This window comes from Hypomesus nipponensis, chromosome 11 (assembly GCF_054491055.1).
Source record: "Hypomesus nipponensis isolate SF chromosome 11, ASM5449105v1, whole genome shotgun sequence".
NCBI classification, from domain to species: Eukaryota; Metazoa; Chordata; class Actinopteri; order Osmeriformes; family Osmeridae; genus Hypomesus; species Hypomesus nipponensis.
The window spans coordinates 12,752,129-12,773,368 of NC_140371.1; the positions used below are offsets into that span (position 1 = coordinate 12,752,129).

General features: G+C 45.8%; 4 protein-coding genes across 5 annotated transcripts; 2 read left to right on the top strand and 2 right to left on the bottom strand.

Moving 5' to 3' along the window:
- Positions 1-157: 157 nt before the first annotated feature.
- borcs7 (BLOC-1 related complex subunit 7) lies at positions 158-2,173 on the bottom strand. The gene is made up of 5 exons (XM_084709498.1): positions 2,019-2,173; positions 1,577-1,639; positions 1,398-1,441; positions 1,272-1,292; positions 158-1,142 (listed from the first exon to the last, which is right to left on the bottom strand). The coding sequence occupies exons 1-5, from the start codon at positions 2,148-2,150 to the stop codon at positions 1,091-1,093; spliced, it is 312 nt and encodes a 103-aa protein (XP_084565624.1). The 5' UTR covers positions 2,151-2,173; the 3' UTR covers positions 158-1,090.
- cyp17a1 (cytochrome P450, family 17, subfamily A, polypeptide 1) lies at positions 2,142-5,569 on the top strand. The gene is made up of 8 exons (XM_084709493.1): positions 2,142-2,897; positions 2,997-3,135; positions 3,365-3,600; positions 3,795-3,881; positions 3,977-4,195; positions 4,427-4,596; positions 4,686-4,789; positions 4,951-5,569. The coding sequence occupies exons 1-8, from the start codon at positions 2,583-2,585 to the stop codon at positions 5,229-5,231; spliced, it is 1,551 nt and encodes a 516-aa protein (XP_084565619.1). The 5' UTR covers positions 2,142-2,582; the 3' UTR covers positions 5,232-5,569.
- A 109-nt stretch (positions 5,570-5,678) lies between these two features.
- On the bottom strand, positions 5,679-9,613 carry wbp1la (WW domain binding protein 1-like a). Of its 2 annotated transcripts, none has more exons than XM_084709496.1 (4): positions 9,376-9,613; positions 8,438-8,540; positions 7,728-7,889; positions 5,679-7,023 (listed from the first exon to the last, which is right to left on the bottom strand). In XM_084709496.1, the coding sequence occupies exons 1-4, from the start codon at positions 9,439-9,441 to the stop codon at positions 6,584-6,586; spliced, it is 771 nt and encodes a 256-aa protein (XP_084565622.1). In that variant the 5' UTR covers positions 9,442-9,613; the 3' UTR covers positions 5,679-6,583. The 2 variants fall into 2 exon arrangements, with proteins under 2 accessions (XP_084565622.1, XP_084565623.1); XM_084709497.1 differs by lacking the exon at positions 9,376-9,613 and adding an exon at positions 8,641-9,369.
- Positions 9,614-10,837: 1,224 nt separating this feature from the next.
- On the top strand, positions 10,838-21,076 carry LOC146268169 (rap1 GTPase-GDP dissociation stimulator 1-B). Its single transcript, XM_084667245.1, has 14 exons — positions 10,838-10,945; positions 12,557-12,661; positions 14,537-14,659; positions 15,281-15,406; positions 15,667-15,795; positions 15,908-16,033; positions 16,289-16,432; positions 16,876-17,007; positions 17,266-17,400; positions 17,490-17,615; positions 18,230-18,369; positions 18,626-18,752; positions 19,137-19,265; positions 19,538-21,076. Exons 1-14 carry the CDS (start codon positions 10,933-10,935, stop codon positions 19,663-19,665), a joined length of 1,683 nt encoding a protein of 560 aa, XP_084523371.1. The 5' UTR covers positions 10,838-10,932; the 3' UTR covers positions 19,666-21,076.
- The last annotated feature ends 164 nt before the right edge of the window (positions 21,077-21,240 follow it).

Sequence of the window (21,240 nt, forward strand, 5' to 3'; positions counted from 1 at the left end):
TGCCCTTTTGACACTACTAAATGCCAATGTACGTTTAGTTTCTGCTAATGCCAAGTTATAAAACAGAATACTCTGCCTTCTAATTATACTTACAAAACATGTGAAAGTTTGCTTCAGGATTTCTAAGAAGTCGTTCACAAAATACAGTGACGATAAGTAGGCTTCTCTTGAATAGACTTATTTATTTCTGCAACACAGTTAAATATAAAACTGAAATGTACAGCTTACCAGCTATTAGGGGTGGGAATCTTTTGGTACCTCACAATTCGATTTTTTATCAAATTGCGATTCAATATATGTGTAACTGGTGTGAATCGGTGAAGCTCACTCTTCAGGTATGTAAGGGGCCACCCGGGGCAACAAATAGCTAGCTTTTCTTTGGCGTAGCTGGTAGTGGTGGCACTTGGGAAGTCAGAGATGGCGTGTTCAACTCTCGGTGAAGGGTGGATACGGTCCGGAAAAGTCTGACGGAACTCGCAAGACCACGTCCAATGTGAATCGCTAGAAGACTGAATCTATGATTCCTATGTGAGTCGATTTTTCCCCCCACCCCTAATACTAAATGCTGAATGAAATTAAATTACGTGACTAATGTGATTGCTTTATCTGTAAATTAAATTAATGCTTTTTCAATAACTGCATTCATTGAACTAACGTTTTTTTTCAGAATTTCTATGATTTTAATATTTTTGGGGCAATGCATGGTGTAGGTCTTAAATTTCAATCTTTATAGTCTTAAAATGTCTTTAAAATGTCTTAAATTTGACTTACTGAAACCTACATGAACCTTGCAGTGACACTTGAATAAGTTAAAATAAACATGTTTTTCTTTCCATAGTTTTTGGGACAATTTTACAATACAGTCTTGGTGTGTTCAGATGTCCATTGTTTGAACAGTTTGTTGTGGTTCGGGCTTCTAGGCAACTCTGTACACCCGAGTGGCACATGCATTCATCCTTCTCATACTAGCACCTTATTCCACCACAATTCAACAGGCAGTTCAAAAAATGTTGCTGCATAGGAATCAGTGTTTATGGAGATTCTTCCAACTCCAGAGACAAACGCTGCTCTCCTTCACATAAGTAGCTCATCACTTCAGCAAGTGTCTCAGTTGGTCTTGAAGGTTTTTGGAATGTTCCACGCTAGGAAGAAAGTGTAAACAGTAGGTTTGTTAAAAGAAATAAGCAGTGTTGTCAAACCATGTTATGGCTTCCCATTGCTGAAATGATATAAACCCTTTCCAAATATCCAAAGTTTATATTTTGACTTACTTTTTCTGAATGGCCTCTTGTCTGGTGGAAAAAAAAAGACAGATTAGTATCTGGTAAATTGCTTTTTAACAATAAGAGTTCTTCAGCATGCACATTATAATAAAACAAAGTAACTGAGGAACATACTGATATTGCAAATGTGTAGTGATGATGGACATTTTTCTCAGACTCTGTAAAAACAAGAAAGGAAGTGTCACAATGGATCTAATCTCTATATTTTCCTCTTTCCACACAGCTGGTAGTCTAATGATAACTATAACAAATGCTTGTCCTGATATAAGAAATTAAGTGATAATCTGACTCACATCCTCTGAGTGCAGAATAGCATCCTCCTGAATTACCATATTTCTTGCGGCTTGGCCAAGCAGCTGTAAAATAGTAGGACAATCTGATAATCTCAAAGTGCGTCCCTCTAATGCCTTAAATTATACATTGTGAAGATGTTAATCCCCTGTACTAAGGGCCATAAAAACTGATTTAATAGGCAAATGGCAACTGTTTTCGGAGTATGGATGAGTGGTACATGTGAAGAAGAGATGTGGACGTAACTTCATAGACTAATTCTTTATTGTTAGCCTACACAAACTAGCAAGTTATTTCATAATTAGATTAGGATATTTGTAGCTCAAAAGCTAGCGTTGAGCTATTTTGCGAGTGTTTACACATTAGCTAGCCTAGCTAGCTAGCCTAGCACTACATAAATCTAGAAAGGTTGCAAGTTAAAGACAGCGTATTTTAATACTGTACCTCTTGGCTACGGGATCCCTTGAGAACTTGGCGGGTCAGTGCAATTACATCCCCGCTACAGGAACCTACTTTATCCGATAACAAACCTTTCACAGATTGACCAAATCGAGGTTGCGACTCCGCAGAAGCCATAGCAAATGATATTTACTTTAACAGCTAGCTACGGCGATCAGAGAGGTACAAAAATGTAAAGCAAGTAGCGCTAGTTTTCACAGTTCACCTGTGTTATAAACTAATTGACAAACGTGTCTCAAATGAAAATTGTATTTGTAAATTAGATCACATTGTCACATTTAAGTAATTTTAAAGTCAAATAAATAAATAGGCCTACATAATAAACATTAAATTGGTTACACATTAACATTAAATATGCTGCAGGGCCATACAAGCATCTCAAGGAAGCAAAGGTTAGCGATGGTATCTTGTTTAGATTGGCAAGAACAGCAAAAGATATCAAATCCTTAAATATTTCCGGTCAAGGGGATGGCATTGAAGGAGCCACATATAAACCCCTACCCATAATGGTTCCGTGACTTTTGCGTGTCTCAGCATCCACTCAGCAGTATGGCATGGTTTTTATGTGTGTGTTTATTTTCCGCAGTTGGGCTTGCTTTTATGCTCTTGCAGGCAAAGCTCCGGAGGTCTCTTTCGGGCAACAGGGCCCCCCCTAGTCTGCCCTGGCTCCCGCTTATCGGGAGCCTTTTGAGCCTGCGGAGCTCGCGCCCACCCCATGTCCTCTTTCAGGACTTGCAGCAGAAGTACGGACATACCTATTCTCTCATGATGGGCTCACACACAGTAATCATAGTCAATCACTACCGGCATGCCAAAGAAGTGTTACTGAGGAAGGGGAAGACATTTGCTGGGAGACCCAGAACAGTGAGTATTGTATTAATGAATTAATATAATTTCATTTCCTTGTACTGCATATTCATCTTGTTTTTCTCACTTCCAACTTGTAATTCCTGTGTTTCAAAGGTAACAACAGACATACTGACCAGAGATGGTAAAGATATTGCCTTTGCAGACTACAGTGCCACTTGGAGATTCCACCGCAAAATTGTGCACGGAGCTTTATGTATGTTTGGAGAAGGCTCAGCCTCCATCGAGAAAATCAGTGAGTACCAAACAATAGCCTCATGTAGTGACACTTCCCCCCCCCCCCGTTTCCTTGCCCTGACAATATCTAAGCGTAAATGAAGCAGACCTCAATATTTGTTTGTTGGTCTCTCTCTCCCAAAGTCTCCCCTCTCTCCCTTCCTGGCTTCTAACTGTACCTCCATCCTTCCACTCTAATCCCATCTCTCTCTCACCTAAATCTTCCTCTCTTCATCTCCCCCCCCCAGTCTGCAGACAGGCCCAGTCTCTGTGTGAAACACTGGGGGAGTCAGGATCAGGGAGCACAGTGTTGGACATGTCCCCAGAGCTGACGCGCGCTGTCACCAACGTGGTGTGCTCTCTCTGCTTCAGTTCCTCCTACCTCCGTGGCGACCCCGAGTTTGAGGCCATGCTGCAGTATAGCCAGGGCATCGTCGATACAGTTGCCAAGGACAGCCTGGTGGACATCTTCCCCTGGCTACAGGTAATTTAAGCCTTCCATTTGTCATGGAATTAAGACTGTGCTCCACTATCGTTCATTTATTGGGTAAGTAATGAAGGACGTCTTACCATGTCACCGAGAGAACTGTAACATGGGACAGGAAAGTGTTATACAGTAAGCGTTTTCAATCTGACCTGTGGATGACACAGTCCTGACTCTGTTCTACCTCATCTCAGATGTTTCCCAATGCAGGCCTGCGCCTTCTTAAGCAGTGTGTGTCAATCAGGGACAGCCTCCTCCAGAAGAAATATGATGAGCACAAGGTAGGGCAGGCATCCTTATCACAGCGGACTCCGTTTACGCAACAGACGGACCGATAGAGTTTTACTGCTGGGTTTTGTATTGTCCACCCTTGCAGGTGGACTACAGTGACCATGTACAAAGAGACCTTCTGGATGCGCTCCTGAGGGCCAAACGCAGCGCCGAGAACAACAACACGGCTGAGATCACCACGGAGACGGTGGGCCTCAGCAAAGACCACCTGCTCATGACTGTAGGCGACATCTTTGGAGCAGGAGTCGAAACCACCACTACAGTGCTGAAATGGGCCATAGCCTACCTCATCCACTATCCACAGGTATCTGATCTGAGCACTTCTGGAAGGTGTGTGTGTGTGTGTGATGACTTAGCTGGGAGTAATTGATGTCTTTGTGCGATCTATTGCTAAGCTGGGCATCTCATCTCGTTTTGTGTGTGTACTGTATGTGCGTAAAAAACAGTGGGATTTCTGATGGTATCAGACATTCCTTGCAAGTCGCTTTGGATAAAAGCATCTGCTAAATGGATGCATGTATATGTAATGTATCAGGTGCAGAAGCGTATTCAGGAGGAGCTGGACAGGAAGGTGGGGGGGAACAGAGCCCCCCAACTCAGCGACAGGGGTAGTCTCCCCTACCTGGAGGCCACCATCAGGGAGGTGCTACGCATTCGCCCCGTCGCCCCCCTACTCATCCCTCATGTGGCTCTCACTGATGCCAGGTAAACACATTTACGCACACACGCGCACTGCACACACGCATTGTTCCGTTTCAAACTTGCCAGTCTCCATGTGTGTATATGTGCCGCAGTATTGGGGAGTTCACGGTGAGGAAAGGATCCCGTGTCATTGTCAACCTGTGGTCTCTGCATCACGATGAAAAAGAGTGGAAGAACCCGGAAGTATTTGAGCCTGGTGAGGAGAAATATGTGAATAGCAGGGTATTGACCTTAAGGCTCTGTTAAAATCACTTTTGACTTCCCCTATTTATTTTGAGCCCACATGCAGTCCTTTCTAGATTATGTATCCTATATGTGGAAAAAAAAGTGAAATAACTGATGTCTTTCACACTAAAGGTCGGTTCCTAACGAAGGACGGAACAGGTCTTCACATCCCCTCGCCCAGCTACCTACCATTTGGAGTGGGGGTGAGGGTGTGTTTGGGTGAGGCGCTGGCCAAAATGGAGATCTTCCTCTTCCTGTCCTGGATCATGCAGCGCTTTACCCTCACTGTACCACCAGGCCAGTCAATGCCGAGTCTGGAAGGCAAGTTTGGGGTGGTCCTCCAGCCAATGAAATACAAGGTCCATGCCACACCGAGGGCGGATTGGTTGCAGAGCAAGCCACTGTCTTGTTAGACACATTGCAATGCAAATTACATTTCAAGCTCATGCCCACACAAAATGGGACATAACATTTAAATGAAATAATGAAGAATTCAATGTGAAATACATCAAGAGTCTGTAAATACAATGCAGTGTCTATAATCTTAGAACTCTCTCATAATGCCCTAAATGGTTTTTGTTTTATGTGTAACTGTACTTATTCTGTAAATATTGTCCTGAGCTATACTTCCTAGTTTTAGATACTGTTTTATTAATATATAGATGAAAAAGTGTGTTTTTTTGTTTCAATCTGTTAGCTCGAGTAAATAAATACAGAACATCTTATACAACAAGACATCCTGTACAATGAATACTGTAAAAACTAAACACGACGTTGTGACAACTTTCTGCAGACTCTTCATGGGATTCAAATGTCAATTCAACTGTCTGAACAACAAACAAACAATCTGGCAAATAGTATAAATGTTAAATGAACATTTTTAATAGCCATTTACACCATTTTGTACAAAAAGTGTCCAATTAACAAAAATATAATTTCATTTAGTAGGCAATAAAAAGATTAATTATAATACATAGCACCTCAGCTACTTCGAGGAACTGAAACATAGATCCTTATATGTACACCAATATACACCCATCCCTGTATGAATATAGGTCTACGGGCTTACAGTGCAGCAGGTAGAAAAGTGCAATATAGAGCAGATTCATTTGTTAGAGTACTCAGAAGCTGTTTCGTTTTCTGTATTGGCATCTTAAACAAACCATTTATTTCGGCCAAACAGAAGTCTAAATGCTTTCAAATCCTTTGCCTGTGATTGATTGGGCTCGCCTGCCAAACCATATGAAAAGCTTCACAGTGCAAACCGTCTTTGGCACTCCAGGCATGTCCAATCAAAAAGTAATCGGAGAGTTTCACGTCCAACTTGGCTGGTATTGAAGTATTGATTCTGACTTAAGTCAAATTAGCAATAAACAACATTCTATTCTGCTTGAAACATATCAGTGGATAAGAGTTAATCTAAGGTAGAAACAATAGGCTGAAAACTCCGTAAATAAGGCTAGGGAGATGAGTTAATCATCACTTAGATATCCTATTCTAGAAATGCTACATACACATGGCACTCTGGCAAAACAGAAGGCTTTGTAAGATAAAATATCTTTTATAGGTTAACTGTGTGCTACATTCCCAAGGAATCTAGAACATACATTCTAGACACACTGACATTAGGAAAGAACCATGAGCCCTCGTACTCATTATACCAACACCTGGGCAACAAGAACAATAGTACCCATTCTGAATTCCTTCATCAAATGCTCTGCAGGTTCACTTTATGACTTATTCATGATTGCTGGGGTTGTGGGCCTCAAACTGGGTGGTGCATTTGTATCTGGCCATCAGTGGGAGCCTGGCATTGGGGGACACTCATTTCACATTCTGCCTGCTCATCGTGCTCATCGTGACCATCATCATCCTCCTCCTCCTTCCCCAGAGTGCCATGTTGCTCCCAGAGATCCTGGCTGTCGCACACCTCGATTCCAGAATCGCCAGTGAAGCGCCGGAACCGGCCCGGTGTCGAGTCTTTGTCACAGGCGCAGAGGTTTCCTGTCTCCGCCTGCGTCACGGGAGCAGCAATGGGGGGGTTGTCAGGGGGCGTGGCATCGGGCGGGGGGGGAGGGGTTGGAGGACGATTTGAATTGTCTGTGGGCGTAGAGGAAGACTGCAGGGGGCTGTAGGGAGGGGGAGGCGTAGCAGGGCGGTCGAATACTTCCTCGTAGGGTGGCAGCAGGTAGTCTGGTATTAACCCTAAAACACGAGGAAAAGAGTGTACGTTTTAGGCTCTACATCATTGTTTTGTCAAATGGGGGGACATTTCTCAAATGGAACAGAAATCAGGAGAAGGGGGTACTGAAACCATTTACGTTTGAGACGCTCTGCATCACTGAGCGCACCACACCAAAATCTCCACTAGAGAGCGATAGTGCTACCATTTCCTATCTGCAGAGGCAGAGGTTCTTTGCTTTCTGAAAATAAAAGTATATTTCCTTTTTGCATTTTAGAATGCTGCCAAGCTGGTAGGCTATTGGCAAGAATAAGCAAAAACATATTTGATTACAAAATGTTACAACTCAAATTTGATTAATAAAAAGATGAACATCTACATGTGGCTCTCAGGCAAAGCAAGCTTCAACTCAAAATGATTCTATACTACCCCCAGGCCTTTATGTCGGTATTGGTTCATTGCTAGCACCGATTTTGCAGGTTGCATGAGCACCAATATGTCGAGTTCCTGTCCATTTTGTGGTGCAAAACAAAACAAAAAATACAATTGGATCGCTTGCAGTTAGCGTATCTAAAATGCTAGATCATCAAAACCCAAGATTATTTGTGTTCATTCCCTACACCACCCAGTCTCATGACTTAGGACGTACATGAAAGGTTTGAAGGAAGCATTTTCAGGCTAGACGCTTCATCAGACAAAACAGCCGAAAAGGAAGGCAGCCACTCACTAAGATAGAGGGGCGTCTGTGTGTTGTTGTGAGCCTCTCTGTACGCAATGAGGTTGATCTCATGTTGTCTGCGCTGCTGCTGGAAGCGCAGTTTGGCGCGCCGGTGCTGGCACACACAGAAACCGGTCAATATGATGATGATGGTCCACACCAACCAGAACCCTATAGGGAGGAGACACTAAAGGTTAGGTTAGGTCAACAAAAACACAACGCACCACCAAACACAAAGTACCACAGACACACTTTGACCATTTAAATATACCTCAGTTATTAGCCTTTGATAGGTCCTTCTAAATAAACAGAAATAAAACCTATGAATCATAAATCACGGCAACTCCTGGACAACTAGACCACTCAGGCCCAGTCAGTGAGCTATTCAAAAGGGGCGGTTAGCTAATTCTGTAACATGAGAGACCCTAGGCCTGCCAACTGCTATCTGAAGAACTAGTAAACAACAGCCGCAAACCTGCTTGGACTCCCAAGAACACTCTAAAATGTAACAATCTTAAATACTTTACAAAATCTTTGTTCAACGTTTGTGCCAGCTGCACTGTTACCCTGTGCCGACGTGCAGATAGCCCCACTTCCACTGAGGTTTCAGGAAACTCACACAATTGTAAAAGGCAAGGCAGTAAGACAGAGAGAAGTGAAAGAGGACCGGGGGAAGGGAGTTTTAGGTGTGGGCGGAACCCAAAAAATAGGCATCTTACACCAGAGTTCATAGTAATAACTGCAACACTGGGTCTCTCCACAGCAATGGCCATACTCGCATAAGTAGCTCTGGTTGTTGATTCCAAGGCACACCAGTTGGCTCTGAAAAGAAATAGGGGAGCAGCACAGCATACATTGTTGTCACATCCTTTAGATCCATGCATACAAAAAAACACACACTTTTCAGGCTGCTCTGATTTACCTGTTGGATTCCCAATAAGAAGGGCATGGTCTCAATCAATGAGTTGAGCTCAGTTATTGAACCCAGATAACAAAGGAAGGAAGCAACAGGAGAACCGAAGTGTGTTCTACTACAGAAGATTTGAGCATTACAGAGCAAGAAGCCTGAGAAAACTCTCAGACACCTCACCTGACTCCCCTCTAGAATTAGACCCCGCCTCAGTGCCAAGAAATGTAAGGAAAGGGGGTAGCACAAACATTCTCTCTCAACACACACGATCAACCTCTACTTGAGCAGCAGTCAACAAAGTTACAATTTAACAATGACGTAGGCCATGACACATTCCAGCCTTAAGAACAGCTGTACAAGCAAATCTACGTCTTCTCTTTCAAGACCAGTACAGGCCCTGCCAAAACAACATTAGGTTGCTCGACAGCCTGTCAATGCAGCAACCACATACACATCTCCAAAGCAGTGTCATAAAATAAGACATTTAACATATAAAGTGTATTCTTACATTCCCCATTTCGCCTGAATCACAAGAGGACACATCGAAACAATCTCTATCCATATTTAATACACTACGCCATGTATACTAAAATTTTTACAAGCTATAACTTTGCTAGCTGGCTGACAGCAAAAGCTAGTCTTAGCATCGTACGGGGGGTGGTAAATTGGCCTGCTAGCTAAATAGTGCTAGTGCTATAACAGCTAGCCAATACTAGTGGTAAGAGCAAACTGACGACGTTCAGATACCTCTGTGACTATTGTCACTTCTGTCGTTGGATTAACTTGTCCATCGTTGAACTTCAATAAACCCATTTTACTGTCCAAAACTCGGCCTTTCCAGCCTGATTATGATCTCTGATGACATATCATCCGACCGTGAAAAATGTATATTCTTTCACTTTCACTGTCTCGTAATTTACCTCTCTTCCTTAGCTAGCGTAGTAAGCTAGCTCTAGCTTGTTTTCAAACTTTATCCTGTATTTTTTTGACACGCCTCCTAAAAAAACCATTGGTGGATTTAAAAACATGACTACTTCCGTCATGGCCCCCCAAAAAAACATCTATTGGGTGTATTAGCTGTCACAACAATCATGTTAAAGTGCAAGGGAATGGTCTAAAAAAAACATGACATGCTATATCAAGTAATTTTTACTAAGATCGATAAAAAAGTATGCAGCAGAAAAAGCTTTAAAATTAGGCAAGTTGAAACGAATACCAAAACCATAGCTCTGCAGATGCATGCATGAATGTCCAGCACATAGCCTTGCCCTTGACACTTGTTACACAGCACTCTATGATCATGTACTTCAAACATCGTGGTTGCTTGGGATTCAAACCTCTCTAAGATTCTAATCTCTCTAGGGTTCCAACCTAGAAAGCCTAGTTCAAATATTTACTAACCCTTACCATTCCACTTCATGTGGAATAGGCCTATTTGGTAGGCCTAGGGTCCAGAAAGCTGAAAGTTGGTCCAGATATAGGATCAAATGAATGGCCAGTGTCCAGAAGACAGACAGTTTGTCCAGATATACGGATGAGTGGACCATGGAGATATTTAAGCAGGAAAAGAGAATCCATGTTTGTGTCACAATTCAGTGTCTTGGGTCTGAGTTCAGATTGTCTCCCATGGGCTAATAATCAACTGATGAGCTTTGGAGAGATTTAGGATTTAGAGCTTATTATAAATGGAGCGCAAAGGAGGGCCCAAGAGAGGTAGAGACAGCATGGAAAAGACAGAGAAGGAGAGAGAGAGGGAGAGATGAAAGGGTGGGGGAGGGAGAAAGACGAAAGACAGGGGAGAATCATATTGAGAGTCAGGCAGTGAGTGGTACGGAGGAAACCAACAGCAACCGACTGTGTGTGGGAGATTGACAGAGAGAGAAGGAGGGTGGAGATTGAGAGAGAGAGAGAGAGAGAGCAAGCGAAGAGAGAGGGAGAACGCAAGTGCAGCGCGAGGGCCAGAGCTGGGCGACAGAGCGGAAGGAGGTCGAGAGAGAGAGAGAGAGAGAGAGAGAGAGAGAGAGAGAGAGAGAGAGAGAGAGAGGGGTGGGACGTAGGCAGCACGGCCGTCAGAAACGAGGGAGCAGAGCGGAGAAACTGAGCGCCAGGGCACGCCTGGCCTGAAGGAGGGAGGGCTGCTCCCCTCTCATTACCGAGTCAAACACACACTCACACATTCGCGCACACACACACACACGCGCGCGCAGGCAGCGACAGCAGAGGCAGCAGCAGAGAGAGGAGAAAAGCCAGACAGCCGGCATTGAGACAGAGTGAGAGTGAGAGAGCGCCTGCCATCCTGCAGCCATGGCAGACATGGGTGAGTAGCAAATGATCCCACTGAGTCCTGTCTGCCTGCATGGCGTGCGTGTGTTTGAGTCAATGAGTTTGTATGTGCATGTGCTCGTGCTCCTGTCTACATCTATGTGTGTGCGTATGTGCGTGTGTCTGCGCGTCTGTGTGTACGCATGTCTGAGCCATGGATGTGGGGGGCGGGGGGGGGGGGGGGGAATCAACAGGGATAAAAGTGAGGCTGGATTCTAGGAGACGGGAAGCCAATGTGTCTTAGGCTAGTTCCTGTGTGTTTTAAAGGTCAGGATGACCTACTATAAACAATCGACCGGGTGACCACTGGAGAACAGGGATGGGACAGCACCTTGAAAGAGAGAGAGAAAGAGAGGGAGAGAGAGAGGGAGAGAGAGAGAGAGAGAGAGAGAGAGAGAGAGAGAGAGAGAGAGAGAGAGAGAGAGAGAGAGAGAGAGAGAGAGAGAGAGCGAGAGAGAGAGAGAGAGAGAGAGAGAGAGAGAGAGAGAGAGAGAGAGAGAGAGAGAGAGAGAGAGAGAGAGAGAGAGAGAGAGAGAGAGAGAGAGAGAGAGAGAGAGATGAAAGGTTTTCATCTGGAAACATGCTCCACAGGGTTAATTAGTGTAAATGAGTCTAGTGCTGTAAATTTGAATGGCTTTTACAGTACAAGTTGCAAAAGTCTAATTAGTAGGCCAGTATAATACCTGGAATAATATGTCTGGTTCTACTAGTCCGCCACCGTAGGTCTATTTTCACACTACTTATCAGGGATTAGCCAGAGTGATTAGAGTCCTTTTGGTAGCTCTGTCTGTAGCTGTGCTTTCCAGAGCATGTTGTCAGTACAGCACTGTCATATCCAAAGACTGAATGAGCTCAGTATCCCTTCCAGACAACTCTGTGTGTGATGGGACGAGCCAATGTCAAAACTGTATGTTGCATGGAGGCTGTCAGATATTTATAGATACAAATATACTTTTTCTCTCTCTATCACATACACGCACTCGTGTAAAAAATTGTTGCCTCCAAGCCTGAGGCTCGTTATCTACTCTTTAACAGGGTAAACCCCCACCTATAGTTATATCTTTTTCTATATTTTATGCATGCATCCTCCTCTGCCTACATTGTGTATGCTATCTTATTTAACAGAGATGCAATGCAGCTCAATTAATTTGCAATGCCTGCAGTGGTGGGAAATGTCACTGGTCATTATCAATGTAAAAAGCAGTTCACTCTGGCTAGGGTAGAGTTACGACTTTGCTCAGCCGTTCCACAGTGTCCAGGCTATTGACAGGGCAAGGTGATGGATAAGGGCTTGGACTGTAGTTATGATATATCTGTGCTATAATAAAACCCTAAGATATGCATACGCATTTCTTCAGAATTATGGGGGTTGCAGTTTCCAGGATTGATGAGTGAATGTTTGCCGTAGAAACATTGATGTGCTGTCAATGAATGTCTGCATTATGTGATTTCGAAGATGGAACAATGCTGATGTCGAAAATGAGTATGAGTGTGGGGGTGTGCCTGCCTGTATGACAATAATAAGACTTTCTGCCTAGCCTATATGTCAGTGTCAATGTCTTCATGTATGGATGAAAGGAGGTGTGCCTATCTTGGTGTGTTCCAGACTCTCTGAGCGAGGCCCTCGAGGCTATAAGTGTGAGCACAGAGCTAGTAGAGGAGGAACTCAAGCCTCATCTGGAGACCTTGCTGGCTACACTACTGGAAAAGAGTGAGTATGTCCGTCCGTCCGTCTATCCATCTATCCATCCATCCATCCGTCCGTCTATGTACAATATTATCCATCTATCATCCATCCATCTACTACATTTGTACTGTACATCCCAGCCTGTGTGTTTCTTGCCACAGCTAGCTAGAGCCAGCCGGGGGGGCCTGGTTTCATCCACAAGTGTTAACCTCAGTACCTACAGTACTGCCCTCTCATATCATTCTTCACATTCTTGTCTCGCTGTGTGTTTTACTGCACCATGATGATCCCCAGAGACAATGCGCCTCGGCTCGAGCCAAACCTGCACCCTCTTCTGTCCATCTCACTGCTGTCATGTTCCCAGCGATGCCCCCCTCCTGCTGTCAACATGCGAGGCTGGTGTGTCCACAAGGGATTGCAGAACCCACGGATCAGGCTTCTACATTATTAGCTTTGCAACAACATGGATACATTTCGCAATTTGACAATTGATTCATTTAGCAGACACTTATGGAAATACAGCGAATGTAGAAGAGGAAATATAGTTTGGTAGACGATGTTACTGAGGCCATTAGAGAATATTTGAGTGTGGAAATACAGTGTTGCCATCAGAGTGGGATGATGCAGAGGCACTGACGAGTTACTCACTTCGTTTTCTCCTTTTTTTCCTCACCTCCATATAAGATATTTATTAGATCAACCAGATGTCTGATGAAGCCTTGGCCCAAATCTCTGACTCTATAAAAAGCCTTGCCTCTCCTCTGACGTGAAAAAGGGGTGCCAACGTGTCGAGAACCCCCTCCTCTCGCGTCTCTGGATCCGCACGGCAGCGCAGTGAGGCGGGGGGGACGTGTTATCTCAGCTCCTGCAAACCCCCCCCGGCTCTGTTTCTCTGCCAGAAGGGCGTCATGAAATCTGTTAAATGCCAGGTGTCTGTCTGAGTCAGTCTCTATGGGGACTGTGGAGCCCGGACAACAGTACCCCATGATGAAAGGGGTGTGGGAGAGAGTCGCCGTGGCTCCGCACGGCTTCACATGCCCAGGTGGATTTGGAAAGCCTTGGGGGTCGGGGGGGGGGGGGAGGTGGCAGGGGTTAATCCTAATTAATATTGCGAGGAGGGTGGGTGGGGGGGGGGTGGAGAGAGAGATAGTGGGTGTGAGTGAAAGGTAAGATTAAGGCTGTGTGGAAAGATGCCAGAACGAGCACACACGCATGATCAAAAGCAAAAAGCTCCCTACATGCAGCCTCACCCCAACAAATACACACACACACACACACACTTGGTCACCCTTCCTTGAATTCATCTGAGGGGTTAGGGTTACATAAACGGCTTTAAATGGCTCCCCTCAAATAGGGAGGATGGGGACGTTGCCATGGCAGCAGGGCCTACCCTGACAGTGTGACCAGCCTCCTCCCTTGGCTGTTGTGGTGCACTGTGACAGAGAAGCACCATCAGCTAATACTGGGTTTACCCCCCAGCGCCACACAGCTACTATAATGAACAGCTCCAAAGCTCAAATGAAGGAGTCTATTTCAGGCCTTTTCCAGTGTCCTCCTGGAATCTCAGTGGGGGTCCAGTCAGTGCTCAGCAGAAAGTGTGGAGGAGAACCAAGGGTGCCCTGTACTCAGCAAAAGGACATCGTTAGTCGTCCCACAGGAAAAATACATTATACATAGTACTTGGTTGCGATGAGCGATGTATAATGAGATCTTTTTTTGCCTCGAGGCTTCACGAGCTGATAATGAAGTGGTTTTGCCGATGTTGTACGTCAATGTCATCGATCTCGCATATTAAGTTAATGCGATAATCGACATCATATGATACAGAATCATAACATTTTGATGTGTTCAATTTGTGTGTTTGACGTGTGTATGTGTGTGCACGGCGTGTGTCCACAGAGAAAGGTGCAGCTGTGGAGATAGCCAAGAGTGGCATCCTGCCCATCTTGGCCCAGGCCCTGAGGAAGAAGAGCCCCCTCACCAAGACGGTAGCCCTGGTGGTGGCCGAGATGGCACGGGAAGGTATGATGTCACTCTTCAGGACCAGGGGACAGGGGGGATTGATAGGGATACAGAGTAGCATTACCAGACTGTCGACTGTGAGGCCCACTTTGTGATTCAAGACATCATAGTTGAAAGACTCCCTGATTGAAAAGATTCCCTCCTGTGATTGGAAGCCTTTGAATGGTTCCAATCCAGCTGTGATGGTATTGTGTTCTCACGGGCGAACCCAGTGAGTTGAATCCTCATTATTTAGGAATGCATATTCATCACCCCTGCTCGGCATGTGCCCTTTGAATTTTTGTCTATGCTAATCAGCCCTTTAAAAACACTTTTTTAGAGCTTTCTTTGTATTCAGATGTTGCCTTTGCTTGTCTGGTCGCCCTTCAGGGCTCTTTTTGAACACTTTGAAGATACCTCCTTCCTTCCCCTCTTCCTTCCCCCCTTCCTTCCTTCCCCTCTTCCTTCCTTCCTTCCTTCCTTCCTTCCTTCCTTCCAAAAGCCATGGGTCGAACCTAGTCAGATGGGTGAAACTGGTTGCTTCTTTACACAGCCGTCAATATTCAGCTGTCAATAAAAGGAAACACAGGGCACCGCTCGTGTTCATCACTCTCCCCACTTGTGTGTCCCTTTGCGTTGAAGCTGCAGTGAGGGATCCGTGCATCGACGCTGGCCTGGTGACGGCCCTGGTGCCCCATCTCAACAGCGCTGACCAGGAACTGTTGCTGAGCACGGGCAGAGCCATCGGACGCATCTGTTTCGACAACAGTGAGTGACCGCGGCCGCCGACAGGCAGGGGACCCTGTCACTGTCACTCTATCCGTCACTGTCAGTTACAGTGACCAGAGATGAGAGATACTGATGAGTCATGTTAGTCAGTGTCGGAGCGTGTGAGGCCGGTGGGTGGAAGCGTGTGCGGGCCGGAGTATGAGAAAGACAGGATGCCGGTTCTTGTTGTGAACGCCTGCCCTCCTCAGTCTCCATCTATTATTCATATCGCCCCCCCCCCCCCCCCCCCATCCCCCCAGCGGCACAGCAAGACCAGCTGGTGCAGAGTGGAGTGATCCCGAGGCTGGTGGCCATCATGAGGGAATACCCGGAGAACGACCCCCTGGTCAACGTCTGCCTCCTGGCCCTCTGTAACCTCGCCGATATGGGTGAGGAGCAAAAGCGCAATCCGCGTCTCGGAATGCTCCAGATCGGGGGACAGCTCCGAACGTATCCCTGATCGGTTCACGGCGAGTGACGGACTGACCTTTGACCTTTCAGACACGGCGCGGGAGGCCCTGGCGGAGCTGTCCGTGGCCGAGGTCCTTACCTTCCAGCTGAAACGCGCTCCTGATGCCGAACGCAGACACATCATCCTGGAGGTGCTGGGGTCGCTGGGAGAGAGTGGTGAGGCTGGGCCCTATTCCACCTCGCTTCGTGATTCGTAGCGTCACGATGAATGTCATTGCACGGTGTGATTTATATTCATACAAGGACGATCAAAAATTCGGGGCCATTTGCAATATTAAACAGGGGAAGCAGGATCCAGATGAGGTTTGTGATTTGGATCAATGTGAAATCGAGGTCGACAAAGCTTTGCTCACGTCGTTTCTTTTTTCATCATTTCTTTTTTCGCTCCTGGCTTTCCTCCTGCTCCTCCAGATGTGCTGAAGCTGCAGTTCGTGGAGGCGGGGGTGCCCGAGGGTCTGTCTGAGATGATCCGGGGGCTGCAGGGGGGCTCCGACCCCCATGACCTCTGCAGCATTAAGATAGCCTCCAACCTCATTGTGTCTCTCCTGCTAGGGGGTGAGTAACTCAGGCAGACACCCCCAGCCTCCTCATTACACATCCTCAACCAGTACTGTTCAGTCCGTCCCTGACTTATGACCTCACTTCCTCAGTTCACATGAGCCTTTTATTTATTCCTCCTAATCAAGCCGGGAGGAAGTGATTCTACAAAACGTTGGGGGAGTACTGTAAAATAGTACCTGGTGTTGGGCCATAGAGGAGGATTCAAGTGTATTATGCACTGAAAATCCATCAAGTTGTTGACTATGGACTTGACTGTGGACTCCTTTGACCTCAAAGTTGTAGAGGAGGAAGGAGAGTGTGTCACATTCAAGATGACAGTGACAATGTTGATAATGATGGTGGGGATGTTTGTGACCATGGTAATTGATAACACTGCAGAAATCGATCATGACGACGAAATCCCATCAATAACCCACCGTCTGTGTGTGGTGTTTCAGACGACTCGATGCAGAAATGTTTTGGCGAGGGCACAGGGACAGTTTACCAGGATGTTCTGTCCTGGCTCCAGTCTTCCCACTCTCAGCTGCAACTGTCTGGGGCCCTGGCTATTGCCAACTTTGCCAGGAATGGTGAGACTGTTTGAAAAAAAAGGAAACAAGTTTTGAAAGGTCTTCACTTGAGTTCTGCGTGCCCAATGTTCTGTGTCTATTTTGAGATGTCACTGTTCCCTTCAAACAAATGACATCTTGTCAACTCTCTATCTCACCCTCTCTCTCTCTGTCTCTCACTCACTCACTCTCTGCCGTCCGTCTCTCTCTCTCTCTCTCTCTCTCTCTCTCTCTCTCTCTGTCTCTCTGTCTCTCTGTCTCTCTCTCTCTCTCTCTCAGACAGTAACTGTGTGAAGATGCTGGAGCTGGGGGTGGTGCCTCACATCCTGACTCTGCTGGAGCAGCACGTGGACGAGGGAGATGTGTCTGTGCAGCACGCTGGACTGAGCGCGCTCCGTAACCTGGCCATACCAGGTACGGGACCACAAACACACACACACACACGCACACACACGGTTCTGTCTGAACCTACATGAACACTCTCTCCACTCTGTTGTGTCCAGGCACTAACAAAGTGCGCATGTTGGAGGATGGGGTGACTGAGAGGATAAAGACCCTGCTGCGCTCTGACATGCCCCCCGTCCAGTTCAAACTGCTGGGGACCCTTCGGATGATGGTGGACGGCCAAGGTAAGAAGGAGGGGTTTCAACGCTTCCTGTGTTTGTTTTCGATCAAAACATGAATTTTCATACAACGACTTCACATGCGGTAATAGCAGGCTTCCAAATGTAGACTCGTGACACCAAACCAGCAACGTCAGACTGAATGGGTATCATTAACGCCCCCCTGTTGAATGGTTAAGTTATGGTAGATGTGTGAAGCCACAGTTGGAATCACAGCCTATTCATTCCGACTCTGAATCTAGCGGAGTGCATGAGAAAGGGCGATGGCCTGTCGCATGAAATTGCACGGCAGTGCTGTTAGGTTCCCTTAATTACCGTACTCCAGTATGACTTTTTTTACACACTCTCTCTACTGTTATTCTCTCCTGCTCTACAACTCGATGTTTACCTCCGCTCCACCACCTCTACATTCCCATCTGTTCATCTGCTCCTCTATCTCTGTCTTCCTCTACCTCCACACCTCTATCGCCACACGTCTACCTTTCCACCTCTATGCCTCTACCTTTACCTCTGCGCCTCCTCTCGTCCACCTCTCCCTTCCTCCGTCGTCCTTGTCCTGGTGTCCTTCACGGACGGGGACGCACCTCTCTTCACCCCCCCTCTGTCTGTGTGGGTGTCAGAGGAGGCAGCCACCGTGCTGGGGATGGACGAGGTGCTGCTGGGCCGGGTCATGGAGTGGTGCGAAGCCAAGGACCATGCAGGGGTCAGAGGGGAGGCCAACCGTCTCCTGGCTGCCCTCATTAGACACAGCCGCAACCTCGTGAGTCTTCTCTCTCTCTCTCTCTCTCTCTCTCTCTCTCTCTCTCTCTCTCTCTCTCTCTCTCTCTCTCTCTCACTCACACACACCCGCGTTCACGTTCAAATTTACAATGTGCAAGCACATTCCCCCACATTACTGGCGGATGAACACCCCACACACAGAGAGACAGATGGGTGCACGGAGGGCTGTTTGCTTCACTTGAATATTTCCCCATACAGGCGTACATAACCAACACCTCCCTCTTCTCTCTGTACAGGAAGTGGTCCACGCTGTAACCAAAGCAGATGGGGTACGGCACCTCATCTCCATGGCAACCAGTGAGCACGTCATCATGCAGAATGAAGCCCTGGTTGCTCTGGCGATAGCCTCTGCTATTGACATGGGTAAGGGATTGATTGACAGAAAGCTCCGTATTTGTTAATGTACCTTTGGTGCCATTTATCCACAGGCAACTACTGTAGGGTAAACCCTCTGCTGGGATTACCTGACACGACAAGTGCTTTGATGGCTGTTGATAAATAAAACGAACCCAACGTGCTGTAAGATGTGTGTGTCTGTTGTGTAAGGGTGTGTGTGATCAGACTCCATGTTGTTTAAGTGTGTGTGTGTGTGTGTGTTCAGACTCCATGTTGTTTAAGTGTGTGTGTGTTCAGACTCCATGTTGTTTAAGTGTGTGTGTGTGTGTGTGTTCAGACTCCATGTTGTTTAAGTTTGTGTGTGTGTGTGTTCAGATTCCATGTTGTTTAAGTGTGTGTGTGTGTGTTCAGACTCCATGCAGGACTCGTTCCAGGAGGCTGAGCTGTTGCCCACGCTGCAGAAGATGTTGGAGGATCCTGTGGGGGCGTCGGAGGTCAAGTTCAGCGCCTTAGGTCTCATCTGCAGCCTGGTAAACTCTGGTAGGTACCACAGTGGGATGAAGACACAAACACACGCTAATAGACACATAGTACACACATGCAAATGCAGACACATGCCCATACAATACAATACACCCACACACAAACACGCATGGATGGGGTGGGTGTTATTCTCTATACTTCTACATGCTTTCTGTATCTTCCTCAGTCTCAATCAACATCCCTTTTCTTCTTTCCTCTCTCCGTCTCCTAAATCCCCAATTCTTCCTCCTTTCTGCCCTCATTCCTCCCCCCCCTCTCCCCTCTCCCAGGCATGATGAAAGAGCAGATGGATTCCCTGAACCTGAAGGAAAGCCTCACCAAGCTGTCGGGGAGTTCCAACACCAAACTGGCTGCCCAGGCCGACACGGTCCTTTCCATGCTCAATGAGTCCAGCTAAACTGACCGCTCCACTGCCCCTTGTGGTCTACACAACCACAGACTTTCAGCACCGTGTGCCACCACCAACCCTCAACCGCATCAAACCAGTTTGGACCGCGCAAACCAACCTTCTCTTGGTGGAGAATGCTGAAGGAGTGGAGAAGGTGTGTGACGAGACTGATATTTCTATCTAACATGTTTTCCATGGTTGCGGCCATCTTCCAACTTCTTATCATTCGGGCCAATGGCAAGCACATAGGGACAATAAGCACTGACCAACACATCTCTCACATCCTAACTCATTTGACAAAGAGCTAATAAAAGTAGCCTATGACTGAAGCACAAGCTGGGGAGACCAATACACGCAATCCCAAATATTTATTGTCCTGTCCAATATCAAATCCACTACTAAGCAAAATACTAAATGTAAACTAACTAACTAACTAACAAAATAAACCAAACAATTCTATGTAACATTGAATAGATAGCATAGAAATGTGTGTATGTTGTCAAATGAAGTGTTTGCACATGTATGGCACCCTAGATTTAATTACCTTCAACATTTTATATGTTAATGCTAAATAAGAGAAACAGACATCTACTGTCTATGGAGATTCAACGTGTGTTCTATGCTCTGTGCATAGACGGTTAAAGTATTAGGCTATTACAGTATACAGTATTTTACAGTGTTACCAAGTTTGTGTCTTCCTTGTGGATTTTTGGACGAGTTCCTTTTGGCAATATCTACAGCACATTGTATAACAGCATCAAAAGAAAACCTTGTCTTAACCTAAGCTTGACTTTAACCAAAGCACATTATGGGTTACAGTGGAAGGCTAATCTAATCAACAATTTTCCATTGTTGTCCATATGTCAGTTGAAAACGATCAGCTTCTGCAATCAATACGGTGTGAGGACATTTTAAGTTTCAACAACACAATTTGACTATAATCAACCATTGATACCATTGACAGTACGATCCATTATTGTCAGGGGAAAGGTCTTCCACAGTTTGACTGGGAGACTCCCATATACTTTGTGCTCTGACACATGGGTGCTAAAACTCAATTCTACTATATGAGAAGTACAGCAGACAGCCTGTTTCAACAGCCTGGCTGTGACAGGTCTCCCTTTTGTGAACTCTGAACACTGATTAAAAAGAGGATCAATAGACCAATAAAGTGTTTGTCTGTGAAGGACTGTTTTAATGAGACACTCCAATCCCAGCTGATTCCAAAATCCTTTTTTAACAATAATGAGTTTCAAACTCATGTGCACATTATGAAAAACACTTTGCACGGGGGAAAAGCCCACTCTCTGTTTTCCTGTTATGGTTTTAAGGTCTATCAAATATATTTTTTGATTTGCCTATTTAGGTGTTGGCGTGTGATGGCTTACAGGAACGTCTGGCAATAAAATAATCATATGGTCCGAAGGTTATGCCTATTTATTATTTTCACTGACGGATAACTGACTGGGTGGATGTTTGTTTGTGAATAATGTGGGAATATTCATGCTGTTAATAATGTTAACACAATATTCAGCCTTTCTCTTTTGAGTGCAATTTATTTACCAAGAGAGGGTACAGAATACA